Source organism: Sturnira hondurensis, unplaced genomic scaffold (genome assembly GCF_014824575.4).
Source record: "Sturnira hondurensis isolate 20B ecotype Veracruz unplaced genomic scaffold, ASM1482457v3 Scaffold0019006, whole genome shotgun sequence".
NCBI classification, from domain to species: Eukaryota; Metazoa; Chordata; class Mammalia; order Chiroptera; family Phyllostomidae; genus Sturnira; species Sturnira hondurensis.
Window position 1 is genome coordinate 133,858 of NW_028091637.1, and position 18,782 is coordinate 152,639.

General features: G+C 37.5%; 1 protein-coding gene across 1 annotated transcript in view; it reads left to right on the top strand.

The window, feature by feature from the left end:
* KCNH8 (potassium voltage-gated channel subfamily H member 8) overlaps positions 1-18,782 on the top strand; it is a 223,862-nt gene that overhangs the window by 106,722 nt on the left and 98,358 nt on the right. Inside the window, exon 6 of the mRNA XM_037070746.1 lies at positions 16,899-17,056. Within this exon, the coding sequence (XP_036926641.1) occupies positions 16,899-17,056 (158 nt within the window). The remainder of the gene's footprint in view (positions 1-16,898; positions 17,057-18,782) is intronic.

The window sequence follows — 18,782 nt, forward strand, 5'->3', positions numbered from 1 at the left end:
TGGTGTTTAAAACTATAATGTATCTGTAGGTCCAACAATCACCTCCTCCATTTGCTTGCTAAAAAACCCAAAGAACCCAGTTCTGTGCAGTCAACAATGTGCCCAGACAGACCCAGGGCCTGAACTGTGGGTATTCTAAGTCAGTGGTAATTCCCTTTCTTTAGCCAGTTTCAGGACTAAGGGTACCTATGTGGCCAGTTCTGTCCAATAGGATATAAAGAGATCATTGCTGAGGGCTTCTTGGAAATCATTTTTCCCCTGAATAGAAGAGAGAGACAGGCGGGAGGAAGATATATGTGTCCCTATTCCTTCTTTTCCCTCCGGATATTGGGCGGGAGAATGTGATGTGTGTAACTACTGCGGCCATTCTTACTCATAAAAGAGGCCTAGGAAAGAAGGTGTGGAGGTCAGAGCAGCAAGTTGAGAGTAGCACCTCTGGTGTTAATTAGCTATTATGTTATTGACGGTTCCTTTATAGCATTCTAAAAATTAAAAAAAAAAAACACTCTAACATCTGTGACTCTTTGCACCGGGTCGTTTCAGAAGTTCTAAGATATATTATATCCTTTCCAAGGAACAGAATGCCCTCTTTTCTGTCTAGTAACCCCACTCTCAGGCTAAGAAGTGTCTGCACATTCTTCTTATCTGCCATGATAGCCACGGAGGCTTGGAATTGTGGGCTTACTCCGTAGAGTTATAACTCTGACTGACTTGGTCTCTCTGAGAGCTCTTGAAAGCTAATGGTCGAAGGAAATTTGGTGTGCAGTTCCACTTTTCATTTGTTTCGTTTTCCGTAGTCACAAAAGGATGGCCAGAGAGTGTGTGAGGTAAGGGTAATCCTACCTTCTGTGGACTATCCTGTCCAGGACCGAGCATCCAGTACCCTTACCCACTAGCAATGCTCCCCAATTATTGTCACAGTTCCAAACAGCCCGTATGCATTTGAAAGGGATTTTTCCCTTATATTTTATGTAGAGTTAGGTAGTTCTAGGCCATTAGTTCTCAGTGGAAACAGTATCACAACTAAAAAACATTTCATAAACATGTATATTTGACTGCGATTCATTAATCAACACTGCCATCATTTGGTGTGTGTTCAGTGCTTTTAGAGTGTTTACAATTTGCAAATGATTTTACCCCGACTAGTGAACAGAATTTCTATAAGTGAAATGTTTCTTATGAGCATATATCTACATTTTTTGTCATTTCTGAATATTTTATTTCTTTCTCCTTTTGTGTGCAATGCTTTATTATCCAGCGTTTTTATTCACTTACACATCTCCACATTTTGCTACTTCAGAATGTTTATTTCTTCATGTCATTAAATTTTTATTATAACCTTATGACCCAAGTATAGCAGGTATATCTGTTCACGCAAACAAGGGAAAAGAGAAACCCAGGGAGCAATTTATATACGATCTAACTAATTACTGACCAAGCTAGGACTCTAGCCCTAACCCCACTTATAAAATAGGCAAAACAGTAATTACCTGGTGAGGATTTCATGAAGTCATTTTGCCGACAATAAGCTCACTCACTGTTCAGTCAGTAATAATGAGTATTGTCAATAATGTTACTAAGCCCCCATCTCTTTAGTTTGTTTCAGTATCCACTCTTTTCAGAAAGTCAGCCCTCTGTAATGCACGTGAAAATCCAGCTAATCATGGAAGCAAGGTAGACTCCAACTTCCACATCCCTTAGCGTTCAGGAACACAAGTGTCTGGGGACTCATTTACCAGGTAAAGGAGCTGAGACTTTTATAGCTACTTCCACAGACAGAGCTCAGCATTCTTTCAGAAAGGCCGAAAGAAGTTCTCTTCAATACCATCCTCTTACATTCCCCCATGTCCCGCGTTCTTTATATGCAGCACTCTGGGATCTGATGTGCATTTAATGATCCCGAACAGTGTTATAGGCAATTAGTCCAGTTTCTTCTCCCACCCAATCTTCCACCGCAACTTCCAGGAACAAGGAATAAGCTGACCTGCGTTTCATCTCCTCCTCTTTTCTTCCCAGCTCTGGGGAGGCTGAAAAGTACAAGCTGGGCTTCCTGTAACACCGTCTCAAAGGAAGTCGTTCGCTAAAGTCTTAATTATTAGCTTTAGAGTAACTGAGACTTGTGTCTATTCAACAACCTCATAATTTTCTTGAATCTGCATTTAGTTTCTAATAGTATTTGTAAGTACATGTTCATTTTGTAAAGCTTTCTCCAAATCCCCTCTTCGTTGTGCACAATCTTTGTAAATATGTCTTTTCCCACTTAATGTCGAACTGAGGAGTAATCATACATTTCAACTCCAGTTTGAAAACTCTCCAGTAGAAATGCAAGGCTCAGAACAAGTTCTTTCCTTCTTTCAGCATTCTTCAGTGGTTTTTTTTTCTGTTAGGGTAAAATATATAAATCTCAGTGGGATTATATGAAATATAACCCAGTGAAAGGGTTAGACGTTTTACTGCTATTTTATTGTCAAAGCAAACCCCAACCTATCGTTGTTGTCCTGAGAAGTGCAAAGACATACCATTTCCTCCCTTAGATAAATGACTAAAGTTAAAGATAAAGACTTGGATGCTGAGGAGCAGGGGTGTCAAACTCATTTTCACCGGGGGCCACATCAGCCTTGAGATTCTTTTCAAAGAGCCGGATGTAATTTTAGGACTATATACATGTAACTACCCCTTAACCAGGGGCAAGGAGCTCAGCATGGCCACCGGGTAGAAACAAGGTGCCGGCCAGATGAAAGAAGGTGGAGGGCTGGACTCAGCCTGCGGGCCTTGCATTTGCCACCTGTGCTGCAGAGAAAGATTTCTCACAATAAATAAAGTTAAAATTGTATGATGAGAGAATTAAAATAAATTGTACTGCTGAATGATTTGGGCGTCCTGGTATCCCCAAACTAAAATTTAGAAGCTTTGATCGGTTGGCATTCAACTATCTCTTAGTTTAAGTCCCTCCCTCCCTCTCTTCTTTCTCCTCGTTCTCGTTCTTTTATTTTCCTACCTCTCATATCATCACTGTCTCCCTCCTAGGCCTCCGCTGCCCTTCAAACACAGGATAACAATGAAAGTCCACACATGACACCCCATGTCTGTACGCCTGCACCCCCACTAGTGAGCACACGGATCTTGGTTTGAGTCGTAAGGAGTGATTTGTAGCCATAGCTGAGATTTGACCTTTGCTCCATGTGCCATTTTTCACCCAACTGTGAGGGTATTCCCAGTGCCTACATTCCCAGAAAATACATTTGTAGTATCAAATAAATGGAATGTCTTCTACTGAATGTTAAGCATTGACTAGAAATGAATCACTGCCTACTTGGCTACTGACCAGCTATTTTCTGCTGAATAAATCTAAGCCCGAAGATAAGAATAACTAGAATAACTGAACAGAAAACAAAAAAAAAACAAAACAGAAAATTACCCTGCCACTTCAGATTTCTAGAGAAGTGTCACATACCTAGTGTCTTGTCTGGAAATGAAGAGATTTTGCAAATCTGGATGCCTTGGGGGTGGGGCGGGGCTGGGGAGAGAGTGCAATGAAAACTAAGGTAGTATTTTCACTCTTGTTATTATGGGCTCCCAAATAAGTTGGCTTAAAAACACCTACCTAAGCATTTGAGCAAAGATTGGAATGGCATTTATTTTGCAAATAAACTATCAGTTAAATTATTGCTTCTTTAGGCTTTTCAGAATTCCTCATGGGAAGATGAAGTGCTCTGATAAATGAGCTACAAATGGATAACCCCGGATACGTGGCCATTGTATTTTTCTCAACCACGTGAAGTTGCAAAGCATAGTTTTCATTTTATTGGTTCAAAAATAGCAATGAACAGTTTCCTCTGGCTACAATAATGGGTTTATATTTGATGAGAAAGAGCACATTATTTATCATCATTTCCTATTAGGCAGACAAGCAGATTTTTAGAAATATTCCCACTATTCTTTGCTATGCACAAAATTACTAAATGACAATGTTCTAACAAACCAACAAATTACATTCTTAAGGCATTTCCCTTTCGAATAGTTTAATTTCTCCTCTGTCGATATACTATGCTAATTATATAAGGTTTAAAATAGAAGCACTGGGGAGAAACAAAGGGCCTTCAGCCACATCCATCCGACACAACCACTGCCTCCACGTGACGTCATTCTGGGGATGTTTCCCCTATGTCTCTTCACGTGGTTGTGATCACAGCCTCTGCAAATGTGGGTGCCTTTTGTTTTATATAACATCTTTATATAAGTATTTCTATATAAAATACATAAAGTGAAATACTTGTATATAAGTATATATACATATTTTTAAAGATTTTTATTTATTTATCTTTAGAGGGGAAGGGAAGGAGAGAGGGAGAGAAACATCGATGTATGGTTGCCTCTCACGCATCCCCTGCTGGGAACTGGCCTGCAACCCAGACATGTGCCCTGACTGGGAATCGAACCGCAATCGTGTGGTTCACAGGCCCATGCTCAATCCACTGAGCTACGCCAGCCAGGGCTTATATATTTTACATAAGTATTTTATGTGTTTTATAAACATTTAATATTTGTCTAATAATTAAAGATGACTTTTTCCACTTAAGTAAAAAAATAATAAAGAACATCTCTGTGGAAAATGTTATTTATTCAGTAACAAAGCAAACACATATTGAATGCCCATTGTTTGCCACGCACTGTTTCAGAAATGGAACAGTGAAATGAATAGAGACACTTGCCTGTATAGGATTTAAAATCCAGTTGGAGACAAACAGGAAACCAAACAAATCGGTAAAATAAACAGTATGTTAGACAATGGTGAGTGGCATGGAGCAAGTAAAGCAGAGAAGGGGAAAGGAATGGGCTGCAGTGGAAAGCTAATGGAGGACACGGCATTTACGTAAAAATGGAGGGAAAGCAAGGGGACAATCCACTGCCTGTCGTGGTAAACATTCCAGGGAAAGAGGGCATCGAATGCGAAGGACCCTACTCTGACATTTAAACTTATTTTAAGGAGTGGAATTATCAGGCCAAAAAATGTAAATATATACAACTTATGAAATTTTCAGAGTGTTGTTTTTTAGTCACGTTATCCTTACAGCACTTAATTGATCAATGATATTCTGGTTGAAAATCAAGTTGTTCGTGTTAATATTTTTTACAGTAATGACTAGTGTGAGAAGTTCCAGGTGTGTGTGGCTTTCCAAAAATTTTTTAATGCTATAAGGCATTTTATTTAATGGAGTAATTAAGACAAAATAATGTTATCAATATTGTATCATTACTTATTCCTATTTTTTTCTTAGAATAGGGGTATCAAACTCATTTTCACTGAGGGCCACATCAGCTGAATGTAATTTCAACTTCTTAACAGTTAAGGAATTGTTACATTTATACAGTCCTAAAATTATTTCTGCCCTATGAAGGCAACCATGAGGCTCATGTGGCCCCTAGTGAAAATGAGTTTGACACCCCTACCTTAGAAGATTAGATATATATGGAAAATAAACTTGTACTTGCCTGACAGACACAAAACTTATTTCACAATCTACCTGAATCCATGGTGTTTAAATATGAAACATTTGTGAGATGGCAAATTTGGAGGAAAATTGGCTTAGCTGCCCTGAGACTTACCTATTACAGTAAATAGACTATGGAAAGGAGCAGGTACTCATAAAATATGAAATAATGCTTGTTTTGAACAAGACAATGAAATTAAAAATGGAATATTTCTAAATTTAGAAGCCCAGAAGATAATTGTCAGTTCTTGATTTAGAAACATATTGCACAGTAATGAGGGGTTTTTTTCCATTTTCGTCTTAGCAAACATGAACTCTGCTATGTCATTCTCTCCTGTTCCCAATCTTTCAAGTATATTTTCTTGCAGTTTATAAAAATATCATATTCTGTCAGTAAAAATTGCATTATTTATGTGGTTTATATTTCCAATTTAGCATTTGGCATTGGAATAATCTCCTCTCTATATTACTCCAATAGTTTAAAAATAAATAAATACATGAATAATTTAAAAAACCAAATACATACTGAACATATTGAAAAGTTGTTTAAATATTTTAGGTCACAAAACACTGTATGGTCACCTGCTCCTATATGTTATTCACTATGTATTATTCCATTTATTAAATATTTGCTAAAGATCAATATAATGTCACCCAAGCGTTTGCAACATGACAATTCCCCTACATAGCGTAGAAGGCCCTTCACGATCTGGACTCTTCATCTCTATCCTTCTATTTACTGCCAATTGCTTTGCCTTCCTGTAGCTCCAGCCCTACCAAGTCACTTGTAGTTCAGCTGTATTATTCCTTACATCCATGTGTTTTCATACCCTCTGTATTTTCTACTCTTGAAAAAAAAAATAGCAAGACATTTCTTTGCTCCATAAAGGTCCCTTATCCTTGAAGTATCACCTTGGACTTCTTCTTTTTAACTCTTCTTAGCCTTATTACCGTGAGTCTGGGTTTGACCTCCTTCGCGCACGATTTAAGTGATTTCCCTCCCCCATTCCTCAACCTTGCATCATAATTGCTTATTTATCTCCCCACATGCACATGCCATAAATAAATATGAGCTCCCAGAAGTCATAACTGGATAATATAGTTTTTATCTAGTTCCTTCAACTAGTACAGTTTCTGGCCCATAGGAGGCAGGAAACTAATGTTTACCTACCACCATAGTTCAGCTAAGTAAAATATGAAATGTAGCTCACTGAGTTGAACAACAGCCTTATTTCCAAAGGCAATCCTGCATGGCTTTTACATGTGGTCCTGCAGGGGGCTTCTCTTTATTTTTAAACAGTGTATCCCACTTTTGAGTTATGAATCCTTGACAAATCATGTATCACTAAGCAAATGGCAGTAGCTGGGGAAAACCCACAGGTTTTGGTGCTTGCAAACACACTAAGAGCTTGTCAAGGTCCCCCAAATGGTCCCCCAAATGGTAGAATGAGTGCAGGAACTCTGAAAGCTAGGTGTTGGTACACCGTTCCTTTCTGAATAACAACCCTAGAAGGGAGACCTATGGACATGCAGATAAGCAAGAAGGTTCTACAGCCTCCACTCATTTGGACCTACTGACCACAAGGAAATTAAACATTTTTCCTCTCAACTAACTAATGAGAATCATTTAAAGGCAGTCCTGATATAAATCTGATACCATGCTTTGGAAGATGAAAAGCATACTGAAGAAATTGTAGGGGTTCTCCCTATGCTTGAGAAACTTACACAATGACTGGGGGAGTTTGCTTAAGCCTGCAAAACTCTTAGCAGGGAGTAAAGGAGTAGTGGCAGACTCGCCCCGAGTGGCGTGGTATGATTCCGTGACTGCCGGAAAGACAGCTGTGCTGTATTTTCAAATACATGTAGAGCTGGTCCATGTTTATCATGGAATGTGAAGTCCATGTTTATCATTTGGACTTAAAAATTATCATGTTTATCATCAGAGAGAAAAGGCTCATAGAACAGTGGGATGAGAGACCACCAGCCCTGGGCATCTGGAAAGAGGGTGAGCTTACCAAAGTGGCAGTAGTAAATAAGCTGTGGTTGTGGTTATTCTCCCCATTCATAATTCTACACAAGCCCGGCCTTACAGACAATGTAAAATTCACTGGTGGAATGCAATGTTTGAAGAAAGCAGCCACCACCAAGGCCACTGGATGGACATCACACCAATAGAAGCATAGTGTAGCCTAAAGACACAGGATTCCTGGTGTTTGGTATGTAGAAGCTATTTGGTAAATTTGTGTTGAATGTTTGAAACTGAGCGTGCCTATGAATTGACTATAATAGTAAAGAAGACTATGAGTAGCTTGGGACAATATTGGGTAAAATGGATGGGATAAAGCTGGATAAAACAGAAGGGCTCACCAAGAGAAATGCAAGATGTTAAGTCTGATTTTGAAATTTACCGGTACTTCATTTGTACAGAGAACTTTAGAATATGTAAAGTATATTTATTTATATTATCTCATTTGAAACAATAATCCTTTGAGGAGACTGAAGTAAAGACCTACTTCCTGTATGATTAAGAACTAAATTTGATGGTAATATTGATCCCATTTTAATAAATAAACTGGGGCTCAATGATGTTAAATCACTTTAGAAAAGAAAGGAAATATGTAGGGAAATGAGGAGTAAACTTATTTTGAGCAATAGTCTTAAATATCTTTACATTTATTATTTAATTTAATGACTGTAACAAGGCCACATAAGAGCCTTCCAATCACCCATGGCCTTGTGTTTGTCAGATGGTGCTTGTTCTTCTTTTTCTGACTAGCTCCTTCCATATTTGATACTAGGGATACCCTCCTCTCTCCCAGTGGCTTCCATTGCATACTGTGTCTTCCTGGCTTTCCTTCTTGTTCCTGGATGTTTCTACTCAGTCTCCTGCATGATCTTTCTCCTTTTCCTGTACTTTAAATAACACTGCTCCCTGGGTTTTATCCTTGACTATCTCCTTTCTCATCTATATCACCTCCTATTATTTCAGTGTCGATGGTTGCCAAAATAATATATTTAAACCTGATTGCTTTCCAAAATTCATGCATGTGTGTTCAACCATCTACAAGCTATCTTTCCAATGAAACTCAGTTTCTTTAAATACCATAGATCAGAAACTGAACTCATCACTTTCTCCCCCTAAACTACAAACCTGTTTTTCCCCCTAGTTGCTTCATATTTGTGAATATGACCCCATGAGCCATGAACTTAAGGCCTTTGGGCTTTTTAGAGATTCCTCCCTTCCCTTACTCTCGCAGTAATATCCAACTCAAAATCCTGTGTGCTCCACCTCCTGACCATCTGTTGATCACAGTCTTTCTTCTTCTCCTTTCTGCCACTGCCTTAGTTCCAGTACCATCAGTTCTGAGTGGATTACAGCTACTCTGATTCATTTCCCTGCCTACACTCCTGGGCTCTATGTACTAGACTAGAGCCAAGTTTTCACTGTTGCTGTTTAATATAATGTATTGGATTTTTTTCACTCAGTGTTGAAAACTCTTCAATCACTTTCTATTCTTGAACTTCGAGGAAGTCCATACTGGTAGCCTCCATTCTATTCCCCTTTTCCTGGCTAGTGCATTCATCCTTAGGCCAGACACAACCCACTTGAATCTCCTACTTGTCTGTCTGCCCCAAGCTTCACCTCCCACATCGGTGTTAGCTATTCCTTCTTGGTACACCCAAAGCACCCATCACGTAATTTTATAATTTCCAGTTTTTTAATATATATTGCCTACTATACTGTAATATCTTTGAATGCAGGAACAAAGGATCAATCTTTGTATAACCAAAACCCCGCCAATATGTGTACGTATTAGGTGATTAATAAATACTGATTGAGTACATAGATGAGGAACAATCATTATTAGCTCTATTTTGTTAATTAGAAATTGGAACTTAGAAAAGATAAAAAACTGCTACTGAATGGGAGAGCCAAAATTAGAAACCAGTTATATTTCATTATAAGGCTAATGTTCATCCCAAAGGGTCATAACCCTTTATTATATCACTACATTTAACCAAACTAAGATTAGAATTTTAAAGAATAAAACACAAAAAAGTACACAGATTTCACACTTGCTAATGTTGTGCCCATAGTACGATGATTATTTCAGCTTCTGTGGAAACCAGTAATTTGGGTGATATCCCTCTGAAGACCTTCAAACAGTTTTATTTATGTTGGTTAATCCAAACAGCATCAGTGTACAAAAACTAAAAATACACTGGACTGAAACAAAAGTTTAAGATACTGAACAAGAAGCAATTCTGATCGTTCATCTATTTTGGAAACCAGCAGTGAACAAAGAAGTAATGTCCAAATTAGCAACTCTTCAAAAACATAGGCGTGAAGACCTAAGGAGATCCTTTCATAGGGGCACACATGCAGGCGCATAAGACAGGGTGTGAGAATGCACACCCATAAAAGTGGTTGGAAAAATGTGAACGGAGTGTTTGTTGCTGTGCTTAAGATGATGATCAAAATAAAGGTCTAGAATGTAAGTTGCATAAATTTGATAAAATAGGAAGAAATTAAAGGGACGTTCGTGGCAGCAGCCGCCAACAAAGACAGAATGGAACGAAGGGATGGTGGCGGCAGAGGGACAAATGAGGAGGTGATTTTTCCTGTCTGGTGCTGGGACACGTTTCTTCTGGGTAGTGCGCTTCCACATGAGGATCCATCCGGTGGTGCGCACACACACACGCACACACGCACACACACACGCACACTTTAAGTTCCTGATAAGGGCATTAGGTGGATTTGTGCACATATGTTGGGGAGATAAGGAGGGCTGGCCAATTTCAGGTCATCTGGTTTTCTCCTGAGAGGCTTGCTAGCCTGAGGGTACTGGTAGCAATAAAAGAAATTTTTCTTTTTATAGGACGCATTTCTGCCAAAAATGATTCAGTCTTGATCTGAAATTCAAATTCATTGCCTGTCCTGTACTTGATTTGCTAAGTCTGACAAGTAGATACGGGGGTGACCCCAACAGATCATATTAATGCCTTGGCTTTAGCAAAACCAGGAGGTTAAATGCCCAGGAGCTGCAACAGGAAGGGTTTATGGTGGAATGATGGTGACCAAGTTTTGGCTAGGGATTGCAAAAGAACAATTACCTCGTCGGGGTGCTGCCGTTCTTAGTAGAGCCTAGAGGACTGGGTGCATCCCTTGCCCATAATAATATAAAGGTCATATTTTGATTGGACTGTCAAGACCAGCCACTAAAAAGCACCATTTCACGGGGACTGGGAATTGTTAAATTACTAAATTAAGGGAAGGATGAGAGCTGTGGACTTTGCTTTGTGCATTAGTTAGTTTTAATGAGCTATTGTAATAAGAGCTGCAATAATAATTCAGTGGCTTATGAGGCTTAGAAATGAATTTCTCTCTCATCTGATGTTCTGGGAAGTGTATGGAAGGCTGGTAGAGAAAAGGGAGGAGGCGGTTTTCTTACATAGTTATTTAGGGGCTGAGACTGACAGTGGCTTTCTCATTTTTTAATGGATGGCTTCTAAGGTCACTTTGTGCTTCTTCATCCCAGCCAGTGAAAGGGACAAGTGCTGATAAGATGAGCAAGGGTCCAGTGGTATAAAAATCTCATCTGCTAATACTGGCAATTGATTACCATCATTCTTAGGAGTATTAGTCCTTCAAGTCTCAGTTATTAGGTCTCAGTTATTCATCCTTTATTAATCAGGTCTCAGTTATTCATCCTTTCCTTGTAGATCACATTTGCTGTGACATCATACTATGTTCAAAGGAGAATCTCACAAGCCATTTAAAAAAAGACAAATATCTTTAGAATATTAGTCCAGCAGCTGGTTTAGTTCAATGTCTCTCTACCCACACTGTAATACATTGATTAATTTTTTAATGGCTAAATGAAGATATTAATTATTTGTATGTGGTGCATATGCTCTCATGTACACAATTATATTTTAATTTACTTTTTAACGAGTAAGCCAATATGATTTTAAAATTATTTTCCAACTGTCATGCATACTAATAATAAAAAAAAGAAACCTACCCATTTGTGCCATATCGAATTTAACCTTTTTTTGTACTTGCTAATTACATAGTTCTCAAGGAAATCAAACTAGGGGAAAAAAGAATTTAAACTTTTTGATTTTTAGTCCACATATATAGTGATTTAGTGTGGAAGAGAAATGAAACATTATTTTTGGAGGGCCTTAACAATATGAAAATACATCACATATACTTTGTCTCTACTATTTGTCTTTATTTTAATCATGCTTATGTAAAACTGAAATATAGCAAGGCAAAATGATTATTCTTCAAAACAATTAAGTGAATCATCAGATAATTCAATTACCTTCTGCCTCATTTTGGTAGGGTAGATTATGATCAGTTTCCTGGAACGTCTACAATCATGTAGAGTACGTATGGTAATGCTCTAGTGCCTTGCTTACTTGTTCCACGTGATGCCAGCACCAAGTGTCAAAGGGATCGTTTATGCATATGTGAGATCTGTCTGGAAAAAATCCACCCATTGTTAATATAATGGGAATGGTTTGCATAACATCAAGGTAACCTGGCAGCCAAGGAGAGTGGCCTGGAATGAGCATGCGTGAACAATGATGACTTAACTGCACTAGTCAGTGGGAGCAGTAGATGCCATTGAGTGAGCATGTGTACTGTGCGGCCATTGCATTCAAAATGGCTGAGCAGTAGAGCAATGAATCTGCATCAGATTTTGCATTAAGCTTGAATGTTTCTCTGTGGCAACTACTTGGATGATTCAGAAGGCCACAGCTATGGGCATCTGGTGATTGGCAACTTCATCACAACAATGCACCCACTCATGCATCACATCTTGTGCAGAGTTCTTTGGTGAAACAACAAATCACCCAGGTGACTCAGCCCCCTACAGCCCAGACTTGGCTCCCTGTGACTTCTGGCTTTTCCCCAAACTAAAATCACCTTTGAAAGGGAAGAGATTTCAGAGCATTGATGAAATTCAGGAAAATATGATGGGACAACTGATGGAGACTGGGAGAACTGTGTAAGGTCCCAAGATGCCTACTTTGAAGGGGACTGAGGAATCATTATCCTATGCACAATATTTCTTGTATGTTTGTATCGTCTTCAATGAAAGTCTCTATTTTTCATATTGTATGGCTGGATACCTTCTGGAAATATCTTGTATAAACACACGAGACATTAAGATTTTAGGGGAGAAATTCTTAAGAAGGAATTTGCTATGTATGGTTTTGGAATATTCTTCCTTATTCAAACTCTTTGTGTGTATATACTTATAGGACAGTTGTGCACATTGATAACAAGGAATTAATAAGAAATCACACATAAAAATTTGGACATTAATGAGTACACTTTTACGTACTTTTCAACATAAAGTTGAAAAACATCACCCTTATACTTTCTAGATTCCTAAACATGAAAACTATACTGCTGCCTTTCGGGTAAATTGTGGATTGTCTGGAGGAGAGCACATTCTTACTGTAACATTTTAACGAGGTGCTTGTGTCATTGGCCCAAAATACAAACCCCTATGGGAAATGAGACAACCAACCACTGGGGGAGGAGCCATTGTAGCCAATGTTCTTGAGGCTCCACTTGCCCCTGCGATTCTCACAGGAGGGACACCAGGTGTGGAAGGCTTTTTGCCTTCTCATCACTGTCATTTTATTCCATCCATTTTTGGAGTAAAAAATGATATTTATTCCATTTTATATCACTCTTAAAAAAGGACTTGTAACCAAACACAGGTGTGGCTACCTGCCACAGCTAAAGCCAGTCTCTTGAGACAGGTGATGGTAAAGAGAAAGGTGCTTTATTCAGATGCCAGCAATCTGAGAAGATGGGGAGCCCGTGCCTCAAAGGCCTTCTTAACATTTCAGTGCATGCAGAGGTTTTTATAAGGAAGGAAGGGAAAGTAGAACAAAGAGATCAAGGGGAAGGGGTAGCAAAATGCTTACAGATTAGCATGTCCCTTCTGATAAGGATCTCAAAACCGCTCAAGCAATGCTCTGGCATGCATCATTTTTGTTTCATCATCCTGGTGTTATGTCATCCTGGTTTTATGATTGAAGGTTAGCAAATCTATCAGAGACGGGATGACTGTAGGTCAGAATCTGTAGCTTTTGAAGTTCCTAGGATTGTTATACAAACGTGCTGTTATCTACAAGCTACATATTGGAATCTTTCCAGACACGATGTCAAAAGAATGGTGGGTTATGATTGCTCGCTGTTACAGTACTAGTCACCTCTGCCCTTCCATTTAAGGGAATATTTGCAAACATGGAGTTTTGGTTCTAGAACACCACCACCGCATTCATACCTGTAGAGAGAAAGCAGAGTGAATTCTCAGTCATCCCTAGACAAAAACTTAGTTCTTGTATTTCCAGAATCCAAGACATTTCATTACCTCACATTCTGATTTAATATTTTTCATCTGGATGGTACTGATGCTAAATTTGATCTAAGGACTACACTCAGGACTGCATTTTCTTTCACCAACCTATTGTTATTCTTTCTAAAATGTATTTAAGATAATAAAAAGAAAATGGAACCAAGTATCAAGCGATTCTGTGTCTCTGTTGTTTATTATCTTCACGACCTTAAAAATGTAAAATCTCCTTCATAAATTTAAGGAGATCTCTTTAAATCTCCCAAGTCATTGGTAAAATGACAGGAATAGTAGTACACCTGAGAAAGTTGGCATGGGAACCACACAACTAATGAACATGGAAAAAATGTTTTGTAAATCACAACACAATAGAACTATGTCTATGATTATCATATGACAAAAGTAGTTTCTTTAGAAACTGGTGTCCAAAATAATACTAATCATTTGATAAACCTACAGTCTTTGCAGAATAGTACCATTGTCCTGGAAATCTTAGAATATAATATATATCTAGGTTTTTCCCCCAAAACAAACCTAAAATGTTCTCATATTTCAAAAATGGATTTGTATCTGTAGACTTTTAATAGCTCTTTTTTACTGTTATCACTATTTGTGTATAAAAATCTTGTAATGACCTCTTTTGAAATCTAAAATTAGCATATCTTCATTTACCTAATTAACTCATTTGAATAACATTATTTTTAAAGCTTTCTAAACTAATACTTTGTAATGACTCAGTCGAGAAAATATTTTTTCTATTCAGAAATGTGCGCCTCTCTTTTACTCTTTAGTAAATCACGTGATTAACCACATAACTTTCTAAATGTTTGCTACATCCATTGACTAAAAGCCAATCAATTCATTCCTTCCTGCATTCAGGGGAGTTAATGGTGGCAGTGGGTTTTCTGTGAAATACGTGGCAAACCTGGTGATCAGATCGTAAATACGCTAGGAATTTATCCCCTCAATTTTACAACGAATTTGTCGACCTACCTTAGCATGCATCGTACAAATCAAAGCCTGGTAATCAACTCTTTGGATTTCTTACTCACAACGTGAAAACCTAAATGTCTAACCTGAGCTTTCTTTTGGAAACCATTAAGTTGATATTTCTGCTGTATTCCAACAGCTGGTGGTCTGATTTGTCAAACTGCTCTGCTAATGCAGAAATACGTAAGCCTAGAAAGTTAAAGGGAAAGAATAAAAAGTTCACGTGCTACATGACAACCTCACGGCATTCCACGGTGCTCCTGGCGTGGCCGTGTTTCAGTGATGGTCTGGTGCCTGGTCACGACGGTGCTTTTAGTCTGCAGCGGAAATCACTGCAGCACTAATTTCAGACCTTTTGGGGTGCTTTATCCCCTAACTTCAACCTTTCTTATTCTCAATATTAACAATGGATGTATTTTGATAATTTTATTTTTAGGCAAAAAATATTTTCTAATAATGCTATTTCTAAAAGTTAGGTCATTCATGAAAAACTAGAGCAATTATTATTTTTGTGTTTCTGTGTTTTTTTTTGAGGGGTTGTGGTTTTTTAAATCAACATGGAATTTACTTCCTGACCTGTGATGTGACTGGTCCCTTTTTAGACACTAAAACACAAAGTGCTGAATCAGAATTTTGGAGGCTTGGATTTGAGTTTTGGATTTGAAAGGTCACTAACTAACTGAGAAGTTTAATCCTGTGCTTTAGTTTCATCATCTGTGTGACCCTGAGCAAATCACTGGACCTCTTACATGTTTTGTTTTCATTATCTATAAAAGGGTTAATGAAAGTGACTACCTCTTAGCTTTTCTGTAAGGAGTCAAGGAGATTTATATTTCCAAAGGGCCTACAACAGTACTGGCCTCATGCTAAGAACATATGTATTATCTGTAACATATAATTGTAATTGTATTTCACCTCACAAGGCTATAAGGAGAATCAAGTGACATAATAAATGTTGTATTAGTTTGTTATTGCTATAGAGCAAATCATCACAAACTTAATGTCTTAAGATAGTACCCAATTATTATCTAATAACTTCTGTAGGTCAGAAGTCCAGGTATGGCTTAGCTGAATGCTCAGGGCCTCACAAGGCTGAAATCAAGGTGTCAGCTAATCTGTGTTCTTTCTGGAGCTCAGAATCCTCTTCCAAGCTCATGAGACTATTGGAAGAATTCATTTCCTTATGGTTGTAGGACTGAGGGTCTGATTTCTCACTTGATGTCAGTGAGGGGCTGTTCTCAGCAACCAGAGACTGCCTGCTATTCTCTGCCAGGTGGCCCTTTTCACAATATGGCAATTACCTTCTTCCAGGCCAGCAAGAACATCTCTCCCTGGCTTCTAATCCCTTCCCATCAGCTGAAGCTTATCTGGTCAGGTTAGGCCACCTTTTAGCCTTATGCTGCAGCATGACCATAGCTTCACATCTCATCATGCTCACAGGGTTCACCCCCACTCAAGGGAAACAGGTAATACAGGGTTGAGGATCCTGGAAGGTCATCTTAGAATTCTAACTTCCACAAAATGTGAATGTAAAGCGAAAAGTAAGAACGATATACATATACGAAGTGAATATTATTATATATTTTATCATTGTCACCATCATCCTCATGATATCAATAAATTTTTTAGCCTCATACAACACTCTTTCATTCATTTTTATTGGTTTAAATCAGGTAGAAAGTGTATTTTAATTTATCTAATTATTATGTAACTCAGAGCTCAGCATTCCTTTCATTATGTCTGGAATGTATTTGTATTAAGTGCTCAGAAAATATTACTTTTTTCACCCTTCTTAATACCTGTTTGTTAACTTGAACTGGATCTGTCAAGAAGAGTATTTTGGATGTTTCAATCTGAAATAGGTTAATTGGTTGCTATTTGTCTAATTTTACTTAATTTTATACAATTTTCTTTCTTCTTCCCTTCTTCCATGCCTGCCTCCCTTTCTTCCTTCCACCCTTCCTTTTCTTCTTTGCTTTTTACTTTCTCTTCCTTCCTTCTTTTTCTCTATCTTTTTCCCCCCATACAGACATTATTTTAAATTTCCGAACGACCTATGTCAGCAAGTCTGGCCAAGTTATCTTTGAAGCAAGATCAATTTGCATCCACTATGTCACAACCTGGTTTATCATTGATTTAATCGCTGCTCTGCCTTTTGATCTCCTGTATGCTTTCAACGTCACGGTGGTGAGTAAAGAAAAGGGCTCTTTTGCACATGACTTTTTGAAGGTTGGTTTTATCCCTATGTTTATTTTTTTACGTGTTCAGAGTTTACGTATTTGTGGGAATTTGGGAACCAGGACACTATGTCATTTTTAATGAAGATAACAACGTGCCCAGTGATATGCAGGCCAGAGTCTCCACTTGAGAAAGTCACTTCCTTTTGAAATTCAAATGACCTGTTTCTACTTATTTAAATATATATGTAAAACAAAAATATGCAAAAAGTCCAAATTTATCATCAAGATAGACTCACTAAACAAATTGCTTCATAAGGAAACCATCTATAGAAATATAGCATAACTTTATATTACTTAGGCAGATCTTTGCCTCTAGAAGTTGGTGGAGAAGTAGAAGGTTTCCTACTTTTATGACCTTTTTCTGACTTCTTGAGTATTTTATTGTTCATTGGCAAAACAGACAGAGACCAATCAAGATAGGGAAACATGCTAAAATTAACATAAGAGAATTGAACCACTTTTTGGAAGTCCTTGTAAAAATGGTGCATGACTCAGAAACCTAAATGACACAATGACCAACATAAACTTGAGAGTCCTTTTGAATTGTTATTAATATTTATAACCTGTCTTTCTTCGTCTGAACCTTTGTCCTCATGTCTCCTCACAGGGAAAAAAAGTATTCCTACTTGTAGTAATAGCAGTCTTTGCTATTTAATGATTGATAACCCTACAAGGTTAAGTGCTCCCTTAAAAATAGAAAGAGTTTTGGAAAGGTATAATAGTGTTTTTGAACCAGTAATGCAATTTGCTCCTAGTGTGACCAATTTTAACAGGAAAAAATTTATTAAACATGAATTCGAATTAAGCCTATTTCCTACACAGATGACAGCCTCCTATAAAAACAATACTCTCTATCAAGAATGTAAAAGTATAGTTTTCATTATTAAACAAAGTGATCAATATTTCAAATACAAGCAATATTAACTTCAGAATGAAGATTGAACTATAATCCTGACTATATCATACATGTTGTCATTTGTCAATTTCATGTACAATGGCATTTTCTTCATTTTCTCTCTCTTTTTGTTAAGTTGTGAAGTTGAGGGTGGTAACATTTTTAAGAAGTTTATAATTCAACTGAAAGGAAAGCACTGGGGGAAATTTTAGTATCAATTACCAATCAGTGCTACATTGAATTGTTATCCAGGCTTCTTGAAGTGCTTTTTAAGATTGAATTTGACTAGATAAGTGTGTTTTAATGAAAGTATATTAATTTAAATCAGGCTTTTGCAAGAATGCAAAAAAAAGATCCAAAAGGAGTATATAATTTATAACATGCTAAAATTTTTTCACAAATTCTCCTGAAAATTGTTAAATCAATGCTATTTAATAGACTGTGCAATAAATTAATTTCCTTCTTTGCTACTAAATACTCATAATATTTTTATACTGTGTGTCTCTTTGGATACTAGATAAATAGGATAACTTTCCACATATTACATAATTAGATTGCAAAATATACAAAATAAAAATTTATAACATATATTTATATGTCAACATCTGCATTGACTAAAATTAACACAAATAAAAGGTTTTTGAAAAATTTAATTCTCATATTTTGAGTAATTTTAAGTACCTGTACACTTTCACTGCATTCCTGCTCCTTTATTTATTCTCACTTATAAAATCTGTCACAAATGGCCTATAAAACATGCAAGTTTTAGATTAACATC